Here is a 20,062-nt window from a genome sequence, read left to right on the forward strand (position 1 = left end):
CTAACGCAGCCATTTTTTTTTCAGCTTTCGCTCGTCCATCAATAACTGACGAGCAGGAAGACTTCATCCGTCGGCTTTTGGAGATACCCATAGGAGAGCGATCGTGCCGGGACTTAATCACCCTTGATACTCTTTACACATACTGTGGGGGTCCCGAACCAACGCCTGAAGCTCGTAGGTTGGAAGATTTTGCTCGTCACCGTGAGTCTTTACCTATCCGTCAGCTTTTAAACTTTTAGTCGTCGGCTTTCCCTTATGTTTGCTTTTGTTTGCCTTTGCAGAAATGGATGCTGCTAAGGAGCGAATTAAGGCCGCTGCTGCCCGTCAGCGGGAGGAGAAGAAAGCTAAGGGCGAGGCGACGTCTACACCTGCCCCCAGGACCGTCGCTAAGGGCTCCCAGAAGAGGAAGACTGACGGAGTGGTCATTCGCCCGCCGAAGAGACAAGCCGTCACTCCCGTGAAGTCGCCCCCTACGTCGGGTCATGGAGCTGGGAAGGGCGTCATGACCTCTTCTGGTCCCGTCCTGCAGGGACCTCAGAGCTTGCTGATGCACAAGGACTTTGCCGTCGAGGCCATCCAAGCACTCATAAAGCCGACGGACATGGATCCTTGCGATCAGCTAGGGACGGAGGAACTGGGGTCGTCAGCCTTGTTCGACCTTTCTCGGGTAAGCCGTCAGTTTTACTTCTTTCTCTTTAACTGTCGTTCCCAATTTTTTCTCTTTTACTAACTGACGGTTATATCACTTTTTAGGCTTTGGTTCGTGTGAAGGCGCTGCAGGATCGGTGCGTGGCCAAGGAGGGGGTCGTCACTCGCGTTAATAAGCACAACGCCAATATGCGAAACCAACAGGCTCAGTATAAGGAGGCGGTGCGCACACTTAACGTTGAGCTGAAAACCGTCAAGAATGATTTGGAAGAGGCGAAGCGTCAGCGGCTCGAAATAGAAGAAAAGCTGACGGCTCTTTATGGTCAGTTGGAGACGGTAGGGGCTGAGGCTGTTGAAAAATTTAAGGCGTCAGATGCTTTCATTGATTCCTGTGGCAGCTATTATGGCACGGGATTCGACGACTGTCTTAAACAGGTGGCGTCAGCTTTTCCTGATTTGGACCTGTCTGGTATTAATATCGACGATGCTCGGCCCATGACGCCTGCTACAGATGCCGTCACCCCTGGTGTTGACGACTCCGTTGATTCCCCCCCTCCTGAAGATAGTGGGGTTGTGTTGGCCCAACCTGCTGCGAACCTCCCGACGGCTGCAGCCACTCCCCCTATGGTGCTGCTTGATGAAGAGGAGCCTGTCGTCAAATAGAAAATTTTTGTTGAAGTGACGTTTTCTTTTTACTTTTATCATCATTTTTATCTATGTAGAAGACAATTTTATTTAAGTGCCCTTTTGGGCACCGTTGTGTAATATTTTGACAGCTTTGTAAATGCCCTTTTTTAGGCTTGGTTTTTATAATGCCGTCAGTTTTCTGTGTAGCTTATTTTGCTTGGTTTTCTTGTATGTTTTGCAAACAAGGTCTTTTTGTTAGTTAATCCGTCGGTTAACTTTAATGATCCCGTCAGCTTTTGATCACTTAATGATTGTAAAAATTTTCTTGGCAAGATCCTGCTGCCTTGCCTTATAGACTTGTCTATTTGTTGACTGATAGATTTAGCCTTTTTAAGACCGTCAGCCTAATGGCTGACGTTACTGTCTTATGAATTCCGTCAGTCTTTACTTGGACCGTCAATTTTGTTGCTTAGCCCATCTCTGTGGACTTGATTTCTTTGTACCGTTGGTTTAATTTTTGGTTTTTTAGACCGTCAGCTTGGGGGCTGAAATGACTGACCTGGTCAGTTTCTTTTAAACCGTCAGCTTGAGAGCTGATGTTTTAGGGGTTGTGGTTAATCTTTTAAACCGTCAGCCTGAGAGCTGAGATGATTGATTTGGTCGTCAGCTTGAGAGCTGAGATGGACTGGTCAGTCAGCTTGAAAGCTGGAATGACTAACTCGGTCACTTTTTTATACCGTCAGCTTAAGAGCTGAAATGACAGTCAGTTTCTTTTAAACCGTCAGCTTGAGAGCTGATGGCTTGGGGTTTTGGCCAATCTTTTAAATCGTCAGCCTGAGAGCTGAGATGATTGACTTGGTCGTCAGCTTGAGAGCTGGAATGACTGACTTGGTCATTTTTTTTTTAGACCGTCAGCTTGAGAGCTGAAATGACTGACTTGGTCAGTTTCTTTTAAGCCGTCAGCTTGAGAGCTGAAATGACGGGGTTTAACCCATCTTTTAAACCGTCAGCTTGAGAGCTGAGGTGGTTGGGGACTTGGTCATTTTTGGGCCGTCAGTTTTTTTGATCCCGTCCATTTCGTGGATGGTCAATTTGTCGATTTTTAATGTCCCCTTATTTGCAAGTAGAAACATCAGTAGTTCTAAGTAAATTCCTCTTATTACCATGCATCTATATTAAAAAGTAATTCGAAAACAAAATCTACCCATTTCGGGCTTATTGTAGCAAATACTTAAGTAGAAAAAAGAAAAACTGCCCTTTGGGCTTATTGTGGCAAATATTTGAGAACGTAGTCCGTAGGTCCTGGCGTGAACGTCGCCCCTACTGGTAGTATTTTCGTAGGTGCTCAGCATTCCATGGATGTGGTAGCTTCCGTCCGTCCAGTGTCTCTAGATGGTAGGTTCCCTTCTTCTGCCGTGCCGTGACTCGGTAAGGTCCTTCCCAATTAGGGCCGAGCTTCCCTTGAGTGGGGTCCCTTGCTGCGCCCATCACCTTTCTTAGAACGAGGTCCCCTACCTGGAAGTCTCTGTGTCTGACCCGGGAGTTGTAATGTTTGGCCATGCGATCCTGGTACCGTGCAAGCCTTTGCTCTGCTGCCATCCTAACTTCGTCCACCAGGTCAAGTTGCAGACGTATGGCCTCATCATTCCTTTTTTCGTCGTGGTTGTGCACCCTGTAGCTTGTAAGGCCGACTTCAGCTGGGATGACTGCTTCGTTTCCGTACGTTAGTCGGAATGGTGTCTCTCCTGTTGGTGTCCTTGCTGTTGTCCTGTAGGCCCATAGTATGCTCGGCAACTCTTCCGCCCATATGCCCTTTGCCCCCTCAAGCCGGGTCTTGAGAATTTTTAGCAAGGACCGGTTTGTAACTTCGACCTGCCCGTTGGCTTGGGGGTGGGCGGGGGAGGAGTAGTGGTTCCGTATCCCTAACTGCGAGCAGAAGTCCCTGAAGGAGTCGTTGTCGAATTGCTTCCCGTTGTCCGAGACTAAGATTCTTGGAATGCCAAACCTGCATATGATGCATCGCCAGACGAAGCTCCGTACGTTTTTTTCTGTGATGGTGGCCAATGCTTCAGCTTCTACCCACTTGGTGAAGTAGTCAATACCGACAACTAGGAACTTCAGTTGTCGTATTGCCGTGGGGAATGGTCCCATGATGTCCAACCCCCATTGAGCGAACGGCCACGGTGCCGTCATTGGGGTTAATTCTTCGGGTGGCTGCCTGATGATGTTGCTAAACCTTTGGCATTTGTCGCAAGCCTTCACATAAGCTTCGGCATCCTTTTGCATTGTCGGCCAAAAGTACCCAGCTCGCACTAACTTGTGTACTAGCGACCTTGAACCTGAGTGGTTTCCACAAATTCCTTCGTGTACTTCTCTCATGACGTAATCTGCTTCTTCGGGACCTAAGCATCGTAGGTAGGGGCGAGAGAAACCCCTTTTGTATAAGACGTCTCTGATCAGGACGAACCTTGCCGCTTGAACCTTCAGTTTCCTTGCTGCCCCCTTATCACTCGGTAGTATGCCGTTTTTTAGGAAGGAGGTTAACGGCGTGGTCCAATCGTGCTGGGGATCGAGCTCCTGTATGTCGACCGTACTGATGAGTGGAGAGAGCTGCGTGAAGGAGAGTGTACTACTAATGGCGACCATGTGTTCGGCGGAGGCGGCTTTGGCCAAGCGGTCGGCTTGCTCGTTTTCATTCCGGGGGATCTGCGTAATTCTAACTTCCAGCTCGTTCATTCTCCTCCTTGCTTGCTCTAGATACTTCTTCATTCTTTCGCCTTTGCATTCGTATTCCCCGCTTATCTGGTTAACTATGACTTGGGAGTCACAGTAAATGATTACTTTCTCGGCTCCTGCTGCTTTTGCAAGGTCGAGCCCAGCTATCAGAGCTTCATACTCTGCCTCGTTGTTGGTAGTGGGGAATGCGAGGCGGACCATGCACTCTACCATGTCTCCTTCGGGTGACTGTAGTACGATGCCAGCTCCGCCGGCCTGTCTGTTGGAGGATCCGTCCACATGCATGCTCCACTGCGGGGATTCCTCTGCCCCCTTATCTTCGCAGTTTGTGAATTCGGCTATGAAATCTGCCACAGCCTGTCCCTTGATAGCAGTGCGCGGGCGATATTGGATGTCGAACTCGCTCAGTTCTACTGCCCATAGTGTCAGGCGTCCGGCAGCGTCCGGGCTACCCATTGCTCGTCGTAACGGCCTGTTGGTTAAGACAATAATTGTGTGAGCTTGAAAGTACGGCTTCAGTTTTCGCGCCGCTGTAACTAGCGCGAAAGCAAGCTTCTCCATGGGTGGATATCTTTCTTCAGCCCCGTGCAACGCCCGGCTAATGTAGTATACGGGCTTTTGTATTTTCCCTTCTTCTCTGATCAAGGCGGCGCTGACTGCGGCCGAAGAGACAGCAAGATATAGGAATAGTTCTTCTCCTGGTTGTGAGGGACTCAACAATGGTGGGGAAGAAAGGTAAGCTTTTAATTCTTCAAACGCTCGCTGGCATTCGTCGGTCCACTCGAAAGACCTTTTTAACGTGCGGAAGAATGGTAAGCACTTGTCTGTTGCTCTGGAGACGAACCTGTTCAGCGCCGCTATCTTGCCGTTGAGGCTTTGCACCTCTTTTACATTTTTAGGTGGTGCCATCTCCATTATAGCCTGGATCTTGTCCGGGTTGGCCTCGATGCCTCTCTGGGATACCATGAATCCTAAGAATTTTCCTGCCGTTACCCCAAAGGCACATTTTTCCGGATTAAGCTTCATATTGTAGGAGCGAAGGGTGTCGAATGTTTCCCTGAGGTCTTCTAAATGATCTTCTTCCCTCCGACTTTTGACCAACATGTCGTCGACATATACCTGGACATTCCTCCCTATCTGCTGTGCGAACATCTTGTTCATAAGCCTTTGGTAAGTTGCTCCTGCGTTTTTTAAACCAAACGGCATTACCTTGTAGCAGAACAGGCCTTGGCTAGTTACAAAGGACGTTTTTTCTTGATCTTCATCGTGCATTTTAATTTGGTTGTAGCCGGAGAAAGCGTCCATGAAGCTTAATAGCTGATGTTGAGCCGTGGAATCTACTAGAGTGTCGACTCTCGGGAGGGGGTAGCTGTCCTTTGGGCATGCTTTGTTTAGATCGGTGAAGTCTACACACATTCTCCATTTCCCGGAGGCTTTCTTGACCATTACTACGTTTGCTAGCCAATCGGGGTAGTAGACTTCTCTAATAAAATTTGCCTCTTGCAGCTTGCGGACTTCTTCGGCTATTGCTCGATCTCGTTCTGGGGCGAAGACCCGCTTTTTCTGCCGGATGGGCGGAAAGGATGGTGATACATTCAACCTATGTGCCATGACGGAAGGATCTATTCCGGGCATATCCTCGTGACTCCAGGCGAATACGTCCCGATTCTCCTTGAGAAATGCTGTAAGCGTTCGCCGAGTGGCGGGACTTGCGAGGGTCCCAATCCTTGTTGTCTGGTCAGGTACGGAGTCATTCAAAGGTATCTTCTCAAGCCTTTCGGCTGGCTCCGTTGCACTCCGGTGCTCCTCTATGTTCATGGTATGGAGGGGGTCATCCATTTCCATCATGGCCACGTAGCATTCGCGGGCGGCGATCTGATTTCCACGTAGCTCTCCGACCCCGTGTTCTGTTGGGAACTTAATCATCAAGTGATATGTTGAAGTTGCCGCTCTCCATGCATTGAGGGTGGGTCGCCCGAGGATAGCGTTATAGGCGGACGAATGGTCAACTACGAGGAATGTTACATCTCTTGTGATCTGCTGGGGGTAGTCGCCTGCTGTCACGGCCAATGTGACTGCGCCTAACGGAAACACCTTTGCACCCCCAAAGCCGACAAGTGGGGCGTTCGTCGGGACTAGTTGTTCCTTGCTAATTTTCATCTGCTGATACGCTGGGTAGTACAAGATGTCTGCCGAGCTGCCATTGTCGACCAACACCCGATGCAAGTTGTAGTCCCCTACCCGTAGGCTGATAACAAGCGCGTCGTCGTGCGGGTGGTGAAGGCGTCGCGCGTCTTCTTCCGAGAAACCGATAACGGGGCTTTCCCTACGGGCTACATTTTGCTCTGGACCCGTCAACTGGACGTTTTGGATCATCCGGAGGTATGTCTTTCGAGCCTTTTTTGAAGGTCTGGCAGCGATCCCTCCTACAATCATCCGTATGTCACCAATGGGAGGTCTTGGACGGTCATTGTCCCGTCGGGGAGGGTGTTCTGGGAGTGCTGGATCCGCTCTTTCCTTGCTTACGAATTTCTGCAATTTCCCTTGCCTTATAAGGGCCTCGATTTGCTGTTTCAGATCGTAACAATCGGCGGTGTCATGGCCGTGGTCTCGATGAAAGCGGCAGTACTTGTCTTTGGAGCGCCTGTTAGGATCCCCCTTTAGTTTTCCAGGGAAGGTCAGCGCCCCCTCGTCCTTAATCTGCATTAGGACTTGATCTATTGGGGCGGTAAGCGGGGTGAAGCTTGTGAATCTTCCCCCCGGAGGCTTGGAACGCTTTTCGTCTCTTCGGTCTCCTGTTCTGGGCCTCTTTCTTCCTTGGTCTGGTCGCGCATCCTCCTGCCTTTCCCTTTTTCTTGGCTTCTCTTCTCGGGCCTGCAACGCGTCCTCAGCATTCATATACTTAGTAGCCCTGTAGAGCACTTCCGACATGGTCTTTGGGTCGTTCTTGTATAGAGAGAACAAAAACTTGCCCTTCCGCAACCCATTGGTGAAGGCTGCTACAAGTATTTTGTCGTCGGCTTCGTCAACCGATAGCGCTTCCTTATTAAAGCGCGTTATGTAGGATCGTAACGTCTCGTCCTCTCTTTGCTTGATACTCATTAAGCATGCCGTGGACTTCTTATACCTATGTCCGCCAATGAAGTGTGTAGTGAATTGGGCGCTTAGCTCCTTAAAGGTGCTGATAGAGTTGGGCGTCAGTCGGCTGAACCATATCCTTGCGGGGCCTTTGAGTGTTGTGGGGAAGGCCCTGCACATAATCTCATCTGCCACCCCCTGAAGATGCATCAGGGTTTTGAAAGTCTCCAGGTGATCCAAAGGATCCTTCACCCCGTCATAGCTTTCTATATTCGGCATGCGAAACTTGTGGGGCAGGGGGAAAGAGTTCACGGCCATAGTGAAGGGTGAATCGGTACGGTTGACTAGATCGTCAAGATCGCTAGAGACTCTCCCTTTGAGGGCGTTCATCATGACCTCCATCTGTTCCCTCATTGCTTGCATCTCGGCGGCAATATGTGGTGGAGTCGCATCCATGAGGGATGGCATGCTCACATGCTGCCTTTCCGGCCTGCTTGGGGCGTGGCTGCCCTCAGGTCTCTCCTGATTCCTGTTTGGAGCGCTAGTCCCTTCCTGATCTTCTGGTTGGCCATTTGGTGCTGTATCCTTCTGGCGCAGCTGTTCTTCCAAGTCGAGGTTCCGTTTGGTGAGACGCTCCACGGCGGCACCGAGAGTCTGAACTTGTCTCTCAAGGGCAGTCGTGGGAGGTTCCTCTCCTTGTACGTCATTAGTAGTTGCCATTGAGCGAGTGAGTACCATGCAACCCTTTAGTCCGGGAAACGATAATGCGGCTTAATCACTTAAACCCGTTTCCCACAGACGGCGCCAACTGATGATGCCGTAAATCTCACCAGTGAGTTGCACGACGCTTGTACGCTCAAAACAACACCTGCACAAAAAAAAGAAAAGGACCTCACAGAGAGCACCGGTGTGGTGCCGGCCAAATACCCTCCGAAGGTCAAGTTAGAACTTTTTTTCAACTCTAGAGTGCTAGAGAGGGGTTAATTATGCGTACCTCGGCTCATGAGGGTATTGGGGTTTTTATAGTAGTAGTGGGTGGACCTTTTTTCCTTGGAGTAGAAGTCTTTTCCTTGTAGGAATCCTTATGCGCGTAGATTGCGGAATCCTTTCCTTATAGGACTCTGATACTGGGCGTGGAATACAAGCAATTTCTAAAACCCATTCGTGATGACCAAGTTATAGTCTTCACAGAACCGTCAGCCTTTAAGGCGTCAGCCTGTCCTTCCCTTCAGCTAAGCTAGTGTCAGCCTTCATGCTTCGTTCAGTAACCCAGGGGCTTCAAATTGCCGTCAGTTGGACTTGGGGGCTTCAGCCCGTCAGTTTCGTCTTGATCTAGTCAGTATGCATCTCATTACTTTTATCTTTCGTCACAACTTGACCCGTCAGCCAGAACAGAAGCTGACGGGTTAAGTTCATGGTACCTGTTATAATTCTTCTATATCACTCTCCAACCAAACAAAGGAGTTTTTCGCCCTCCCACTTTTCCACCCCTCCAACCAAACATATAAGAGGAGAAACTAAATATTTTCCATCCTTCCACAATTTTTCATCTCCCACTTTTCCACCCCTCCATCCAAACACACCCTAACACTCCTACAGCCATGTGTGCTATCCATTAATGACATGCCCAAAATCGATAAAGGCCTTGACATGCAAGGACACTTTTCCAATATAAAACTCATTCTCACGTGGGAGCATTCTAGCTATTCCTTGTAATAGGCTGGATATGTTTTAGAGGAGGCTATTAATTGGCTGAATCTATCCCAAATGGCTCTTTAAACAAAATGATGTTTAAGATCTAAAGTTACTGTCTATTTTGATCATTGTAATTGCCCTTTTGGTTTTATTTTAATGTTATAAGGGATTGAGTAATGCTACAAACACAAATTATTTTACAATATTTTTATAGAATGTTGATGTGGCTAATTTCTTATTGGTTTTCATCTAAGCCCATTGTTAATATCACTACATTCATTATCATTTAAAAAAAAAAACCATTAATATCACTTTTTCATTTACCAATAATCACTTACTATATCAGGAGTTTATAATTTTTTTTTTATAAAATAGTTTGTATCTCTAGCATTATTTATAAGGAAAAAAGCTGGCTTAGTAGTGGTTGTTTAATATTTTTTTGAGCGGTATAAAAGCTTAGAGTAGACCAAAAAAAAAAAAAAACTACTACATTAACAAAATGACTTGCTCTATAAGGATTTGTATGCTCCAAAAGTCTCACATACAAACCATTTATAAAATATTCATTATAAAGTTTCTATGCCCCTATAAAATCTATTTAATGGAAAGTCTCTATTGGGGGGTGGGGATTTTTGTGCATAAAATCTACTTTAAAGAGAGGTTTAACTATTTTGGTCTTGCACTACAACTCAAATTCCTAACAAATTGGTTAGACATGATGCAACATATAACTTCCATGTTTGATAGAGATAGCCAAACATGAGATACTCTATAGCATCCCGTGACTTTGTTATTTGACCATGGCCTCATCACTATTGTTGAACATATTTTTCTTCTTGCTGTTTCTAGCCTCTTGCAATTCCATTCCTACCTTCACACAAATAAAAAATATAGATTAGATCAATATACACCGTTCATGTGACTAAATAACATAAAATAATTTTGGATTCATAATAGTGACTTGTTTTTAATTCAGTTTTCCCCATCATATGCTTGTACAATACTTCTAAACTTAATATATTATGCTATAAATGGTGCCAACTACTATCCTTGAAGATGTCAATCAGTTTGAGCATTAAGACGACATTCTTTTGCTCAAAAAAAGACGACATTCTTAGAACCTATATCAGCCAGAATTTATTTCAGGCATCATAACAAACGTAATAAAGGAAGTTTCAAAATTACACACATATACAAATACTTAAAACATGCTGTGAGGTGCAAGGGATAATAACATTGATTATTGAGCTAAGGCTTTGTTGTTGTATATTGAACTACGTACATATGTTTTCCACTCCTAAAGATACTAAATTAACCAAAGTTACTAAAACTACTAACTTTTTTTCAGGCATAACGATCATGACAATAAGACCAACATTGATATTACTCATTCTAACATTTATTCAAACATATAGTACTCGTATTTTACACCTAGAAAAAAAGGGTAAAATATTGCTTTGATCCTTAAACTTTATCAAAAGTTTGGTTTTCATTTTTAAACTTTAAGAAATTCATTTTTTCTTCCTAAACTATAAAAAAGGTTCATCTTTCATCCCTAAATTATTGAAAATCTTTTATTTATGTTCTTAAATTTTACCAACAGTTTGTTTTTCACCCCTAAATTATTGAAAAAAGTTATTTTTTCATCATATTTTTGTCTCTAAACTATTAAAAAAATTCTTTACAAAGCTTAGAAATGAAAAAAGAATTTTGTAAAGTTTAGAAACAGAAAACAAACTTTTGGCAAAGGTTAGGGACCAAAATAGTATTTTACCAAAAAAAAAAAAAATGTCAATCATGTATTACAAAATGACTTACCTGCCATCTGTATGATTGGCCATTTTCCGAAAACATAGAGAGATTCAGTTTCACAACTTAAGGAAGCTCAATAAAACACATTCACATTCCCCAATTGCAAGTCAAATGGTAAAATCAAAAGATAATTATATATACATGTTAATATCAATTACATGGAATAAATTTGCTATTACAAATTGAATTGACAAATCAAAGAAAAAAAAAATCAAACACATATTTGACTTAAAAGTAATTAAGGAACCCATACTTCGACCAAAAAATCCAACGGTTTGTTTTTTGAGCAAGAATCACTGTGTTACCTTACCTTAGTAGTACCGGTGAACCAAATGGCCACGGCGATAAAATCTGGGATGGAGGACTCATAGTATCTCTCTTCAATAGATCTGGCAAAAGTGAAAGACCTTCTAACGTAATTCGAATGTGGAAAGGAAAAGAAGGTTTGAGGAGAGATGAGGGGTCAGGATCTAAGAAAAACCAACTAAGGAATTAATTGATTGTTGGAATCTGAAATTTCCTCTCTTGGGCATGTTTTGTATTTTCCCATTGAAGAACAATTCTTTTGCCATGAAATTCATTGCTTGATCTTAGGGCCTGTGGTTTGACCTTCAGAGGCTGAAACCACCTCCCAGAAGAAGATGATTTGTAATTATAGAACAGAACTTGAGAGAGATCGACAATGAACAAAGAAAATTTAGTGAGGGGTGGGGAAAGAAGCAATTGAGATGTGACTACAATAGTAATTCTCACTTGGACCACCACCTTCTCATAGACATACACAAACTCATTCTCATACCAGCAAGAACATTGACAATTCTAGTATCTATGTTAGCTTGATATTTTGTTACTAGTTAGCTCAAACAGCTTGGAATAAAACCAAATATCAATGATGCAGTCAAACCATCTATGTTAGCTTGAACATGACAAATGTTGTTTAATTTATAGTATTACTTTTAGTCACGAACAGTAATTAATAAAAATAAACATGGAGACACTTGTTTGCCAAAGTTCTTGTAGTAGAATGGTGTAGTTACAGCGTTCAACTTCAACTCGTCCCTTAAAACCCAAAATTCTGCTGTAAATTGGTGGCAAAACCAATGGATTTCGCAAAACCGTTGACCCAATGTCCACTGCTATCCCTGATCAGTCCCCACCCCCTGCTTTGCCTGGGTTCTCACCTGAAGCGCCATCTGCATTAAGTTTGAACCACCCTTCAGGCGGTTTGGACTAGCTCACTTGGATTAAGCTTCTTTGATTAACCTTTCTCACCTTTCCAACATTTAAAAAAAAAAAAAAAAAATTCCACAGCTTGGCTAAGACAATGACTGTGAAGATTCATATTGAGTGGAATGTTGTCAAACACAACGCTATTACGGTGTTTCCATAAGAACCAAACAGCAAAAGGAAAAACCATACACCAAGGGATGCTACTGTGATGCACACGTTGGCTATGACAATTGTCATAAAACCAATCACCCAAACTTTGACTATGTATAGGCGGATTGATATGAGGGGTCCGCATCTTTGACCATAAATGAAGAGCAAAAGAGAACTCCCTCAATAAATGATTGACGGACTCACTCTGTTTTTTACACACAGGACAGCGAGTATTACAAGTGATACCACGACTCGCAAGGACCTCCCTCACAGGTGCACTATTATGCATGCACAACCAGAAAAAACTCATAATCTTTGGAATAGTATTTAGCTTCCATATCCAAGCACCCTTAAATGTGTTCTCCACACCAACATCATTCAGAATACTCTGATAAGCCGAATTAGTAGAAAAATCCCCATCCTTTGTAAATTTCCACATCAAATCATCCTCACCACTTCCAAACTCTTGAATTGGGACTACTCTGATTTTCTCTTTAATGCAAGAAGGCAAGTCAAAGGACAAAGTCTCCCACTTCCACTCAAAATTACTCCGAAAATCAGCTATGGTGAGCTGCATATCTTCCCTAGTTAATGGCCCCTCTATAAGCTCCCTTAACGCTTGCCCTTGGATCCAACTATCCATCCAAACACTCTTTCTAGAATTGTTCCCAACCCTCCACCAAATTCCCTTAGAAAACACAGGAAAACCAACCTTAATAGCCTTCCAATTAGAAGAAGAAGGAAGACCATCAGGATTGTTTGAATTAATTCTAATGTTTGAACAATATTTTGTCAACAGTACCCGAGCCCATAAAGCTTCTTTTTCATGGTACATGCGCCAATTGAGTTTAGCCAACAAAGCAACATTTTTAGCTCTAGCTGATTGTATCCCCAACCCACCTTCTTCCTTGGGTCTAATAATTTTCTCCCACCCAACCAGATGCATTTTTCTCTTCTCATTGGTTGACCCCCACAAAAAATCTCTATTTATTTTATCTGGTTTATCACATAAGTGGTTAGGTAAAGCAGCTCCTTGCATGACATGTTTTGGGATAGCTGACATCACAAATTTTGCCAAGATCACCCTTCCAACAAAGGATAGGAATTTAGTTTTCCAACCTGCCAATCTCTTCATAACCCGATCAGCCACAAAATCAAATTGCCTCCTCGGGGTCCCTTTATGTTTAAAAGGAAAACCCAAATACTTCCCAAGATTGGTCGTTTCAAACATTCCCAATTTATCACAAATTCCTTCCTTTAGATCAGCATCAATATTGGAATAGAAATATTCTAGATTTAGCACAGCTAATCTTTTGGCCAGATTCCAAACAAAAATGCAATTTTAATTAAAATAGTGAACATAATTTCACAATTTTAACTAAAATAATGTTTTTCAAAAGAAATATATATAGAGCACAATAACAAATATGTACGAATATTTTTTCATATGGGAGCTGCAATAACAAATGTGTAAGAATATATTTCCATATGGGTCAAGGATATGGGCCATATTAATTTTTTTTAATATGGCCCATATCCTTGACCATATTAAACAAAAATAAAGGTTTATATATATATATATATATATGTACACACACATGGCCCCTGGACAAAAATGAAGAACAAAAGAATAAAGATATTATACACATAGTAGTATAGGTCTAGACCATTCAATCAGGAAACAGCCACTATCCAATATTGGACAATTAAGTTAAAATATAGTGTATAGTTCGGACAGGATGTACCTCAATAATTGGTAAGGCCTACCATAAAGAAAAAGAGCATATATAATTTGTGTCATTGTATAATGAGTCAGAAGGAATAATAAAAAATTCGGAAATAAATTTTTTCTTTTTGATGAAAAGACTAGTAATTTATATTAAGATGAAGATGAATTTCATAAATCGTGTGCGTCAAAGCCAACTCAATGATAACTAGATTTTACCATAAATAAATTGAGTTGGAATATGATATACTATTAGTCATGGTGCAGATTTAACAAAAGTTTATAAGTTGCATACTAGTAGTCTGTTACACAAAAAAAAAAAAAAAAAAAAAAAAAAAAAAAAAAAAAAAAAAATAGATTAATTTTTTTAGCTCTAAGCTACAGTGCATATCTATCTATAGATGTGCATTGTAGCAAATCATCTAAAGCTCCACTGCTGGAGCAAGTTTTTTGTGTGTAAGAAGCTAAAATATACTAATATATCTTTTAAGCACCACTGCTGCGAATGTTCTAAGTGATCCTAAGAGCTCGTGCTTTTGTCTCCCTTACCACTTACCAGACCGACCACGTGTCCTGGGCTGGGTGGGTTGATAAAAATCCCATGACCTTCTTCACGATTCTTAAATAAGAAGTCCAAAGCCCAAAGCCAGAAATAAGACGCTAAGATACAATTTGAGAGCCTTATTAAGCCTGCTCCAAAGACAAAAAGCGATTTTTCTTTTTAATTTTTAAAAAATTGATGTTTTGGCTCAGCAAACGGTAGGTAAATCTATCTATCCAGAATTTCTTTTTAAACTTCAAAAATATCAAAATGTAATCTACAAATAGAATTCAGATGACCTCCCTTTTTTTTTTGTTAGCCCACATCTTGAATGTCCTATGTCTCCCTTGGCCTCAACTTCTAAAAGCATGCATAGTAAAATATTTATAGATACGGGGATAGTGGAGCACCTTGGCAGATTCCTTTATTTGGTTTAAATTTTTCAGTAGGTGTTCCATTGATTAGAATGCTATAGGTGACACAGTGCTTATGCATTGGTAGATTAGTGTGATCCAGTGTTGGGCCTGTTGGCTAAATCCCATTCTTTGAGTTATAACTTGTAGTCTTGTAGTATATTCCAGCTCAATCTATCATAGACTTTACTAAGATCAATTTTCAGAGCAGCAAATCGGGTCTACCTTTCTTCTTTGATGCAATACATAGGCATTAAAATCCTTCCACCCAATAATTAAATTATAAAAAAGAAAAAAGAAAATAAAAAGATTAAGTCACTTTTATGGCATTAATAGATGTTTAGGTCGGCGTGGCATTATTTTTNAACCCCAACATGATGCAAACCATAAAGCCTTGGCAGTTGGGCATTTGAAGAAGAGATGGCCAGGGTCCTCAGTATCATGACCACACAGGACACAGCTGGGATCCTCTAAGCCAATCCAATTGGAGATATTTTGCCTAGTGGGTAATGCATTGACACCCACGCTCCATAGAAACACCTTAAAATAAATTAAAACAAAATATATTTGAAAAAAATATAGATAACGAATTTATATCCTTTTTTTGAAAACATTTTTTATAATACACTACACATTAAAAAAAAAAAAAAAAAAGATGAGATGGATTAGATGAAGAATTTGGATTGTAATCAAATTAATATTTTTATTAACTTAGAAATTATAGGAGAAAAAAATTATGTATATATATTTTTAAAAAATCTAAAAATCTAAAAAAAAAAATTATGTAATTGGTGAAATCACATGGTGCAATCACGGCGTTTAAGTCTAACTTTATATTATATATATATATATATATATTGTCAACCCATAAGCAGAGAACTTGATTATAGTTTATACCCATGAGTCCATGACCTTCTTCCCTACATGTCTCCCTTTAAGAGCATTCTAGCAATTGGGGCAAAATTTTAGCTATTTAGCTACACAAAAAGTCACTTTATCTATTTTACCTATACACATGCTGTAGCAATGGTTCTATTTTAACTTTTAACACAATAAAATAATATACACATCTCAATAAAATAATATAACCACCACAATAAAATAATATATCCTACTACAAAAAAACAACCACAGCACCAACCATAACCACTTTACCATCAGCCACAGTCACAGCCACACTCACCACCACCACCACCACCACCAGTCCACAGCAGGCCAAAAAAAAAAAAAAAAAACCAAATCTCCAATTTTTTCTTCAATCCAAATCAAACAAAATAAAAAATCACGAGAAACCCACCCGATTGGCGAGCAAGCACTCCGATCGACGTCAACAATCACGGCTGATCGGCGGCAACACCTATACCCACCACCACAAACCCACCCGAGCCACCCACTGATGCCGACGAACCCAGCCCACGCTCACTGATGCCAACGAACCCAATCACCCACTGACGCCGATCTACCCACACAATCACAACCACCACCACACCACAGCCCACAGTAGCAGGAAAAAAAAAAAAAAAAAAGAGTAAGGCGCAAGATGGGTTGGCGGCGTGGATCAAGGTCGGGGTCTGCAACGTGGATCAGCGGCGGGGTCTGCAGCGTGAGCTGATAGCGTGGGTCGGCGGCAGCTTGAGTGGGATGATACTGAGGACCCTGGCCATCTCTTCTTCAAATGCCCAACTGCCAAGGCTTTATGGTTTGCATCATGTTGGGGTTTCAAATCAGATGAGTAGACAGTTAATTCATCCGAGGATATCATCAACATCATCCTAAATCCCCCTGTGACATCCAGCCAAGGCCGTGAGCAATGGACTGTGTCCCTCATCATGGCATTTACACTTGAGGAGATTTGGCGTATCCTAAACCAAGTACCGCATCATAGTGTCAAATTAGATGTTCCTGCTTCTAGTCAAAACATTATGCATAGGTTTCAAGAATACATTATTGCTACTTCTGAATCAGCACACCCTAAAAATCCGTCTACCTTAAGACACTGTGTTCCTCCACCTCTTGGATATATAAAAATTAATTTTGATGCAGCTTTATCTGCCAACAAAGCAGCCTTTGCAGTGGTAGCAAGAAATCACCTTGGTGATGTGGTGAAGGTATGGGCTAGAATCCTGCCATCCCGACCACCCCCACCCACCCCTTCCAAGCCGAGACAGAGGCCTTCCTTTGGGCTGTGCAGCTTGCAAAGCGTGAGCGTTGGAATCTAGCCATCTTCGACGGGGGCTCAAAGAGTTGTTTTAATGCGCTCAATTATCCCTTGTGCATCCCAGATTGGTCTATCATTACTTTAGTTGATAATATTCGTGTTTTATCTATTGCTTTTCTTTCTTGCTCTTTCCTTTGGGTTAACAGGTGTTGCAACAATGCTGCACATGTAGCTGCAAAGTTTGCTTTAAGCTCTAAACTCTTCTTGTTTTTTCAATTCGAGGAACCTACCTTATGCTTTGTGTGCAGCTTGTAAGGAGGTTTCCCCTTGATGTTTGCTTTGTGTTTTGATTTAACGAATTGAAGTTTATCAAAAAAAAAAAAAAAAGATATATAAAATTGGGTTGGATCCTATTAAGCTTAACAACCAAAAATGCACTTTTTTCCTTCCTCCGTATCTTTTATCTATTTTGTTTGATAGTATCATTTCTATTATATAGTAATACTTTGGCTAATATTCAATTTAGTCTCTTGAATTTTACTTTAATTGTCAAAATAGTCCTTAATATTAAAACGTTGTCAATTTAGTCACTTACTTTGTGAAAAATGCTTGCTAAAAAAACTTTGTGAAAAATGAGTCCATACAATTAAATGGCACACCTTCATGAATATTTGAAGTTAAGTTTTTAGTTGTAGGTTCCAGTTAGCTCAACTGGTAAGTCTTTATTGGTTGTATAAGAGATTTAAGGTTCAATCACCACCTACACTAAAAACTGATTGGGTGTTGGTCTGATTAAANACCAAACCTCAAAATAACACAAACCCAGCACTAGAATTGGAAACCCATATCAAAATTAACCAAAGCAATAATAACACAAACCCATTAACCAAAATTGACACCCAAGTCAGAGAAAAACTATACCAACCTCAAAATAACACAAACCCAGCAACTAGAATTGAAAACCTATATAATGAGATTTAGTTGATACATACCAACGAATCACTTTAGTTCTAGCCAACCAATATGTGAAAATAGTGCGAGAGAGAGAGTTCAGAGAGCTGGATTCGATAACTCAAACAATCTAAGCGAGAGAGAAGGAAAGAGAGAGAGAAAGAGAACGTATAGGAAATCTAGGAGCTGGAGAGTTTTGGGGTTTTCTTGTGGGAGTTCTTGAGTCTGAAACAGGGGAAAAATAAAAGAGAAAAAGAAATAAACGGAGAGGTAAACGGCAGTTTCACAGTTAAGTAAGTAGACAGGTGTTTAAATTTTAAAAGGGGTACCTAAGATACTGTACCTAAGGTACTGTATCTAAGTTTTGCCCTAAACGAACCTTATTACAACTTCGTTATTATCTATTGTTAATTTATTTAAGGTCTTCTATTTCATTATTATACATATGATATGATATGTTTCATATGCATGGAGTCAGTGGAGCTGGGTTGGAATGAATGATATGAGCTGGGTGTGGGATTGTGCATTTGACGTGCCTATTTTTTTTTTAGGACTGTTTAAGTATATATCAATTTATCAAATCCCTGTATGTATAACCAACAAATTAATAATGAAAGAAGGCCTTTGGGTATTTCTACCTTTGGCAATTGATTTTGGGCATAAGAAATTGAAAATCACGTAATTGATGTGATAAATGATAAAAAACCACACTTTGTTGCATTGAAAGAACAAAAAAAATGCTGTCTATAACAATTTAATAATATTTTCATAACAAATCATAAGTAACGGGTTATTTCAGTAGTGGACTTAAATTGGAACTAATAACAACTTATCAGTTACTATCTATAATTTGTCATAAAAATATTTGTGAAAATGTTGTGTAACGTTGCACACCTCAAAGAACAATCCCAACTGTTAGGGCTTGCACCAGGTTCAAATTTTATGTGACCATTTCTTACTCAACTAAAGGCTTCAGCTGCACTTCAAAACAATAAAAGGCTCAGCAAAATCCATAGTCCAGCCCAAGTTTATATGGGGTTCAGATGCGTGGTAGCCCAATTCATTCTAGTCCAACGTTAATATTGTTTCAGCTTGGGCCTAACACTTTCTTCTCTTTGTGACTTGGGCCCGACATTGCTTTGTTTTAGGTGTCTTGCACCCAAATTTTAAGCAATTAGGTTAGTTATTTGATTCCAAAAAAAAAAAAAAAAAAAAAGATATATAAAATTGGGTTGGATCCTATTAAGCTTAACAACCAAAAATGCACTTTTTTCCTTCCTCCGTATCTTTTATCTATTTTGTTTGATAGTATCATTTCTATTATATAGTAATACTTTGGCTAATATTCAATTTAGTCTCTTGAATTTTACTTTAATTGTCAAAATAGTCCTTAATATTAAAACGTTGTCAATTTAGTCACTTACTTTGTGAAAAATGCTTGCTAAAAAAACTTTGTGAAAAATGAGTCCATACAATTAAATGGCACGTCTCATGAATATTTGAAGTTAAGTTTTTAGTTGTAGGTTCCAGTTAGCTCAACTGGTAAAGTCTCTAATGGTTGTATAAGAGATCTAAGGTTCAATCACCACCTACACTAAAAACTGATTGGTGTCTTGGTCTGATGATAAAAAGTTATCATAAAGAGTGGACCCATAGGTTGAAACTCTCTAAAAAAAAAAAATTTTAAGTTTTTAGTTTTGGAAGCATGGTTTTAAAAACCAGACCGAACCGGTCAATCTGACGGGTTCAATTGAGAACCGGTTATTAATTCAGTTCAATTATGACAAATAACTGGAAAAAAAGTTAAAAATAAAAAATAATTGAGAATTGGTCGGTTCAATCATAAAAACCGAAAACCAGTATGATTGAATCGGTTATTGGAATGTTTGATGATAGATCAAAACATTGCCGTTTTGAACAACAACTACAACAAAAAGAGGAATAAAAAAAGACTATGAAATATAGGTTAAAAAAAAAAAAAAAATAGCACGGTAATATGTGTTTTACAAAGAGAGTGTGATCCTTCATTATTTCTTGAGGTGGATATCCTTTTAACTTCTTCAACTTCTTTAGCTCATTGATTTTTTATCTTGAGTTTTGCTGTAATGAGAGAGACTGTGGAGCGTAGAAGAAGCAGTTTTGACTTTGGAGACTTCAGAGTTTGGATTGGACTTAAGAATAAAAGGAGAAAATTGAAGTCTTAGTGGGGCTAGGTGAGGAAGGTGTGATATTTAGCGCGGGGTTTTTTTTTTTGGGGGGGGGGGGGGGGGGGGGGGGGGGGGGGGGGTTTTTTTTTT

The 20,062-nt window shown here is 41.1% G+C and overlaps 2 protein-coding genes across 2 annotated transcripts; one reads left to right on the top strand and one right to left on the bottom strand.

Annotated features, from left to right (window-relative positions):
- The first annotated feature begins 477 nt into the window (after positions 1-477).
- Positions 478-1,384, top strand: LOC136068466 (uncharacterized). The gene is made up of 2 exons (XM_065775630.1): positions 478-667; positions 754-1,384. The coding sequence occupies exons 1-2, from the start codon at positions 503-505 to the stop codon at positions 1,309-1,311; spliced, it is 723 nt and encodes a 240-aa protein (XP_065631702.1). The 5' UTR covers positions 478-502; the 3' UTR covers positions 1,312-1,384.
- Positions 1,382-6,942, bottom strand: LOC136068461 (uncharacterized). The gene has a single exon (XM_065775618.1). It carries the CDS (start codon positions 6,940-6,942, stop codon positions 2,596-2,598), a length of 4,347 nt encoding a protein of 1,448 aa, XP_065631690.1. The 3' UTR covers positions 1,382-2,595.
- Between the last annotated feature and the right edge of the window lie 13,120 nt (positions 6,943-20,062).

This window comes from Quercus suber, unplaced genomic scaffold (genome assembly GCF_002906115.3).
Source record: "Quercus suber isolate HL8 unplaced genomic scaffold, Cork oak 2.0 scaffold_116, whole genome shotgun sequence".
Lineage (NCBI taxonomy): Eukaryota > Viridiplantae > Streptophyta > Magnoliopsida > Fagales > Fagaceae > Quercus > Quercus suber.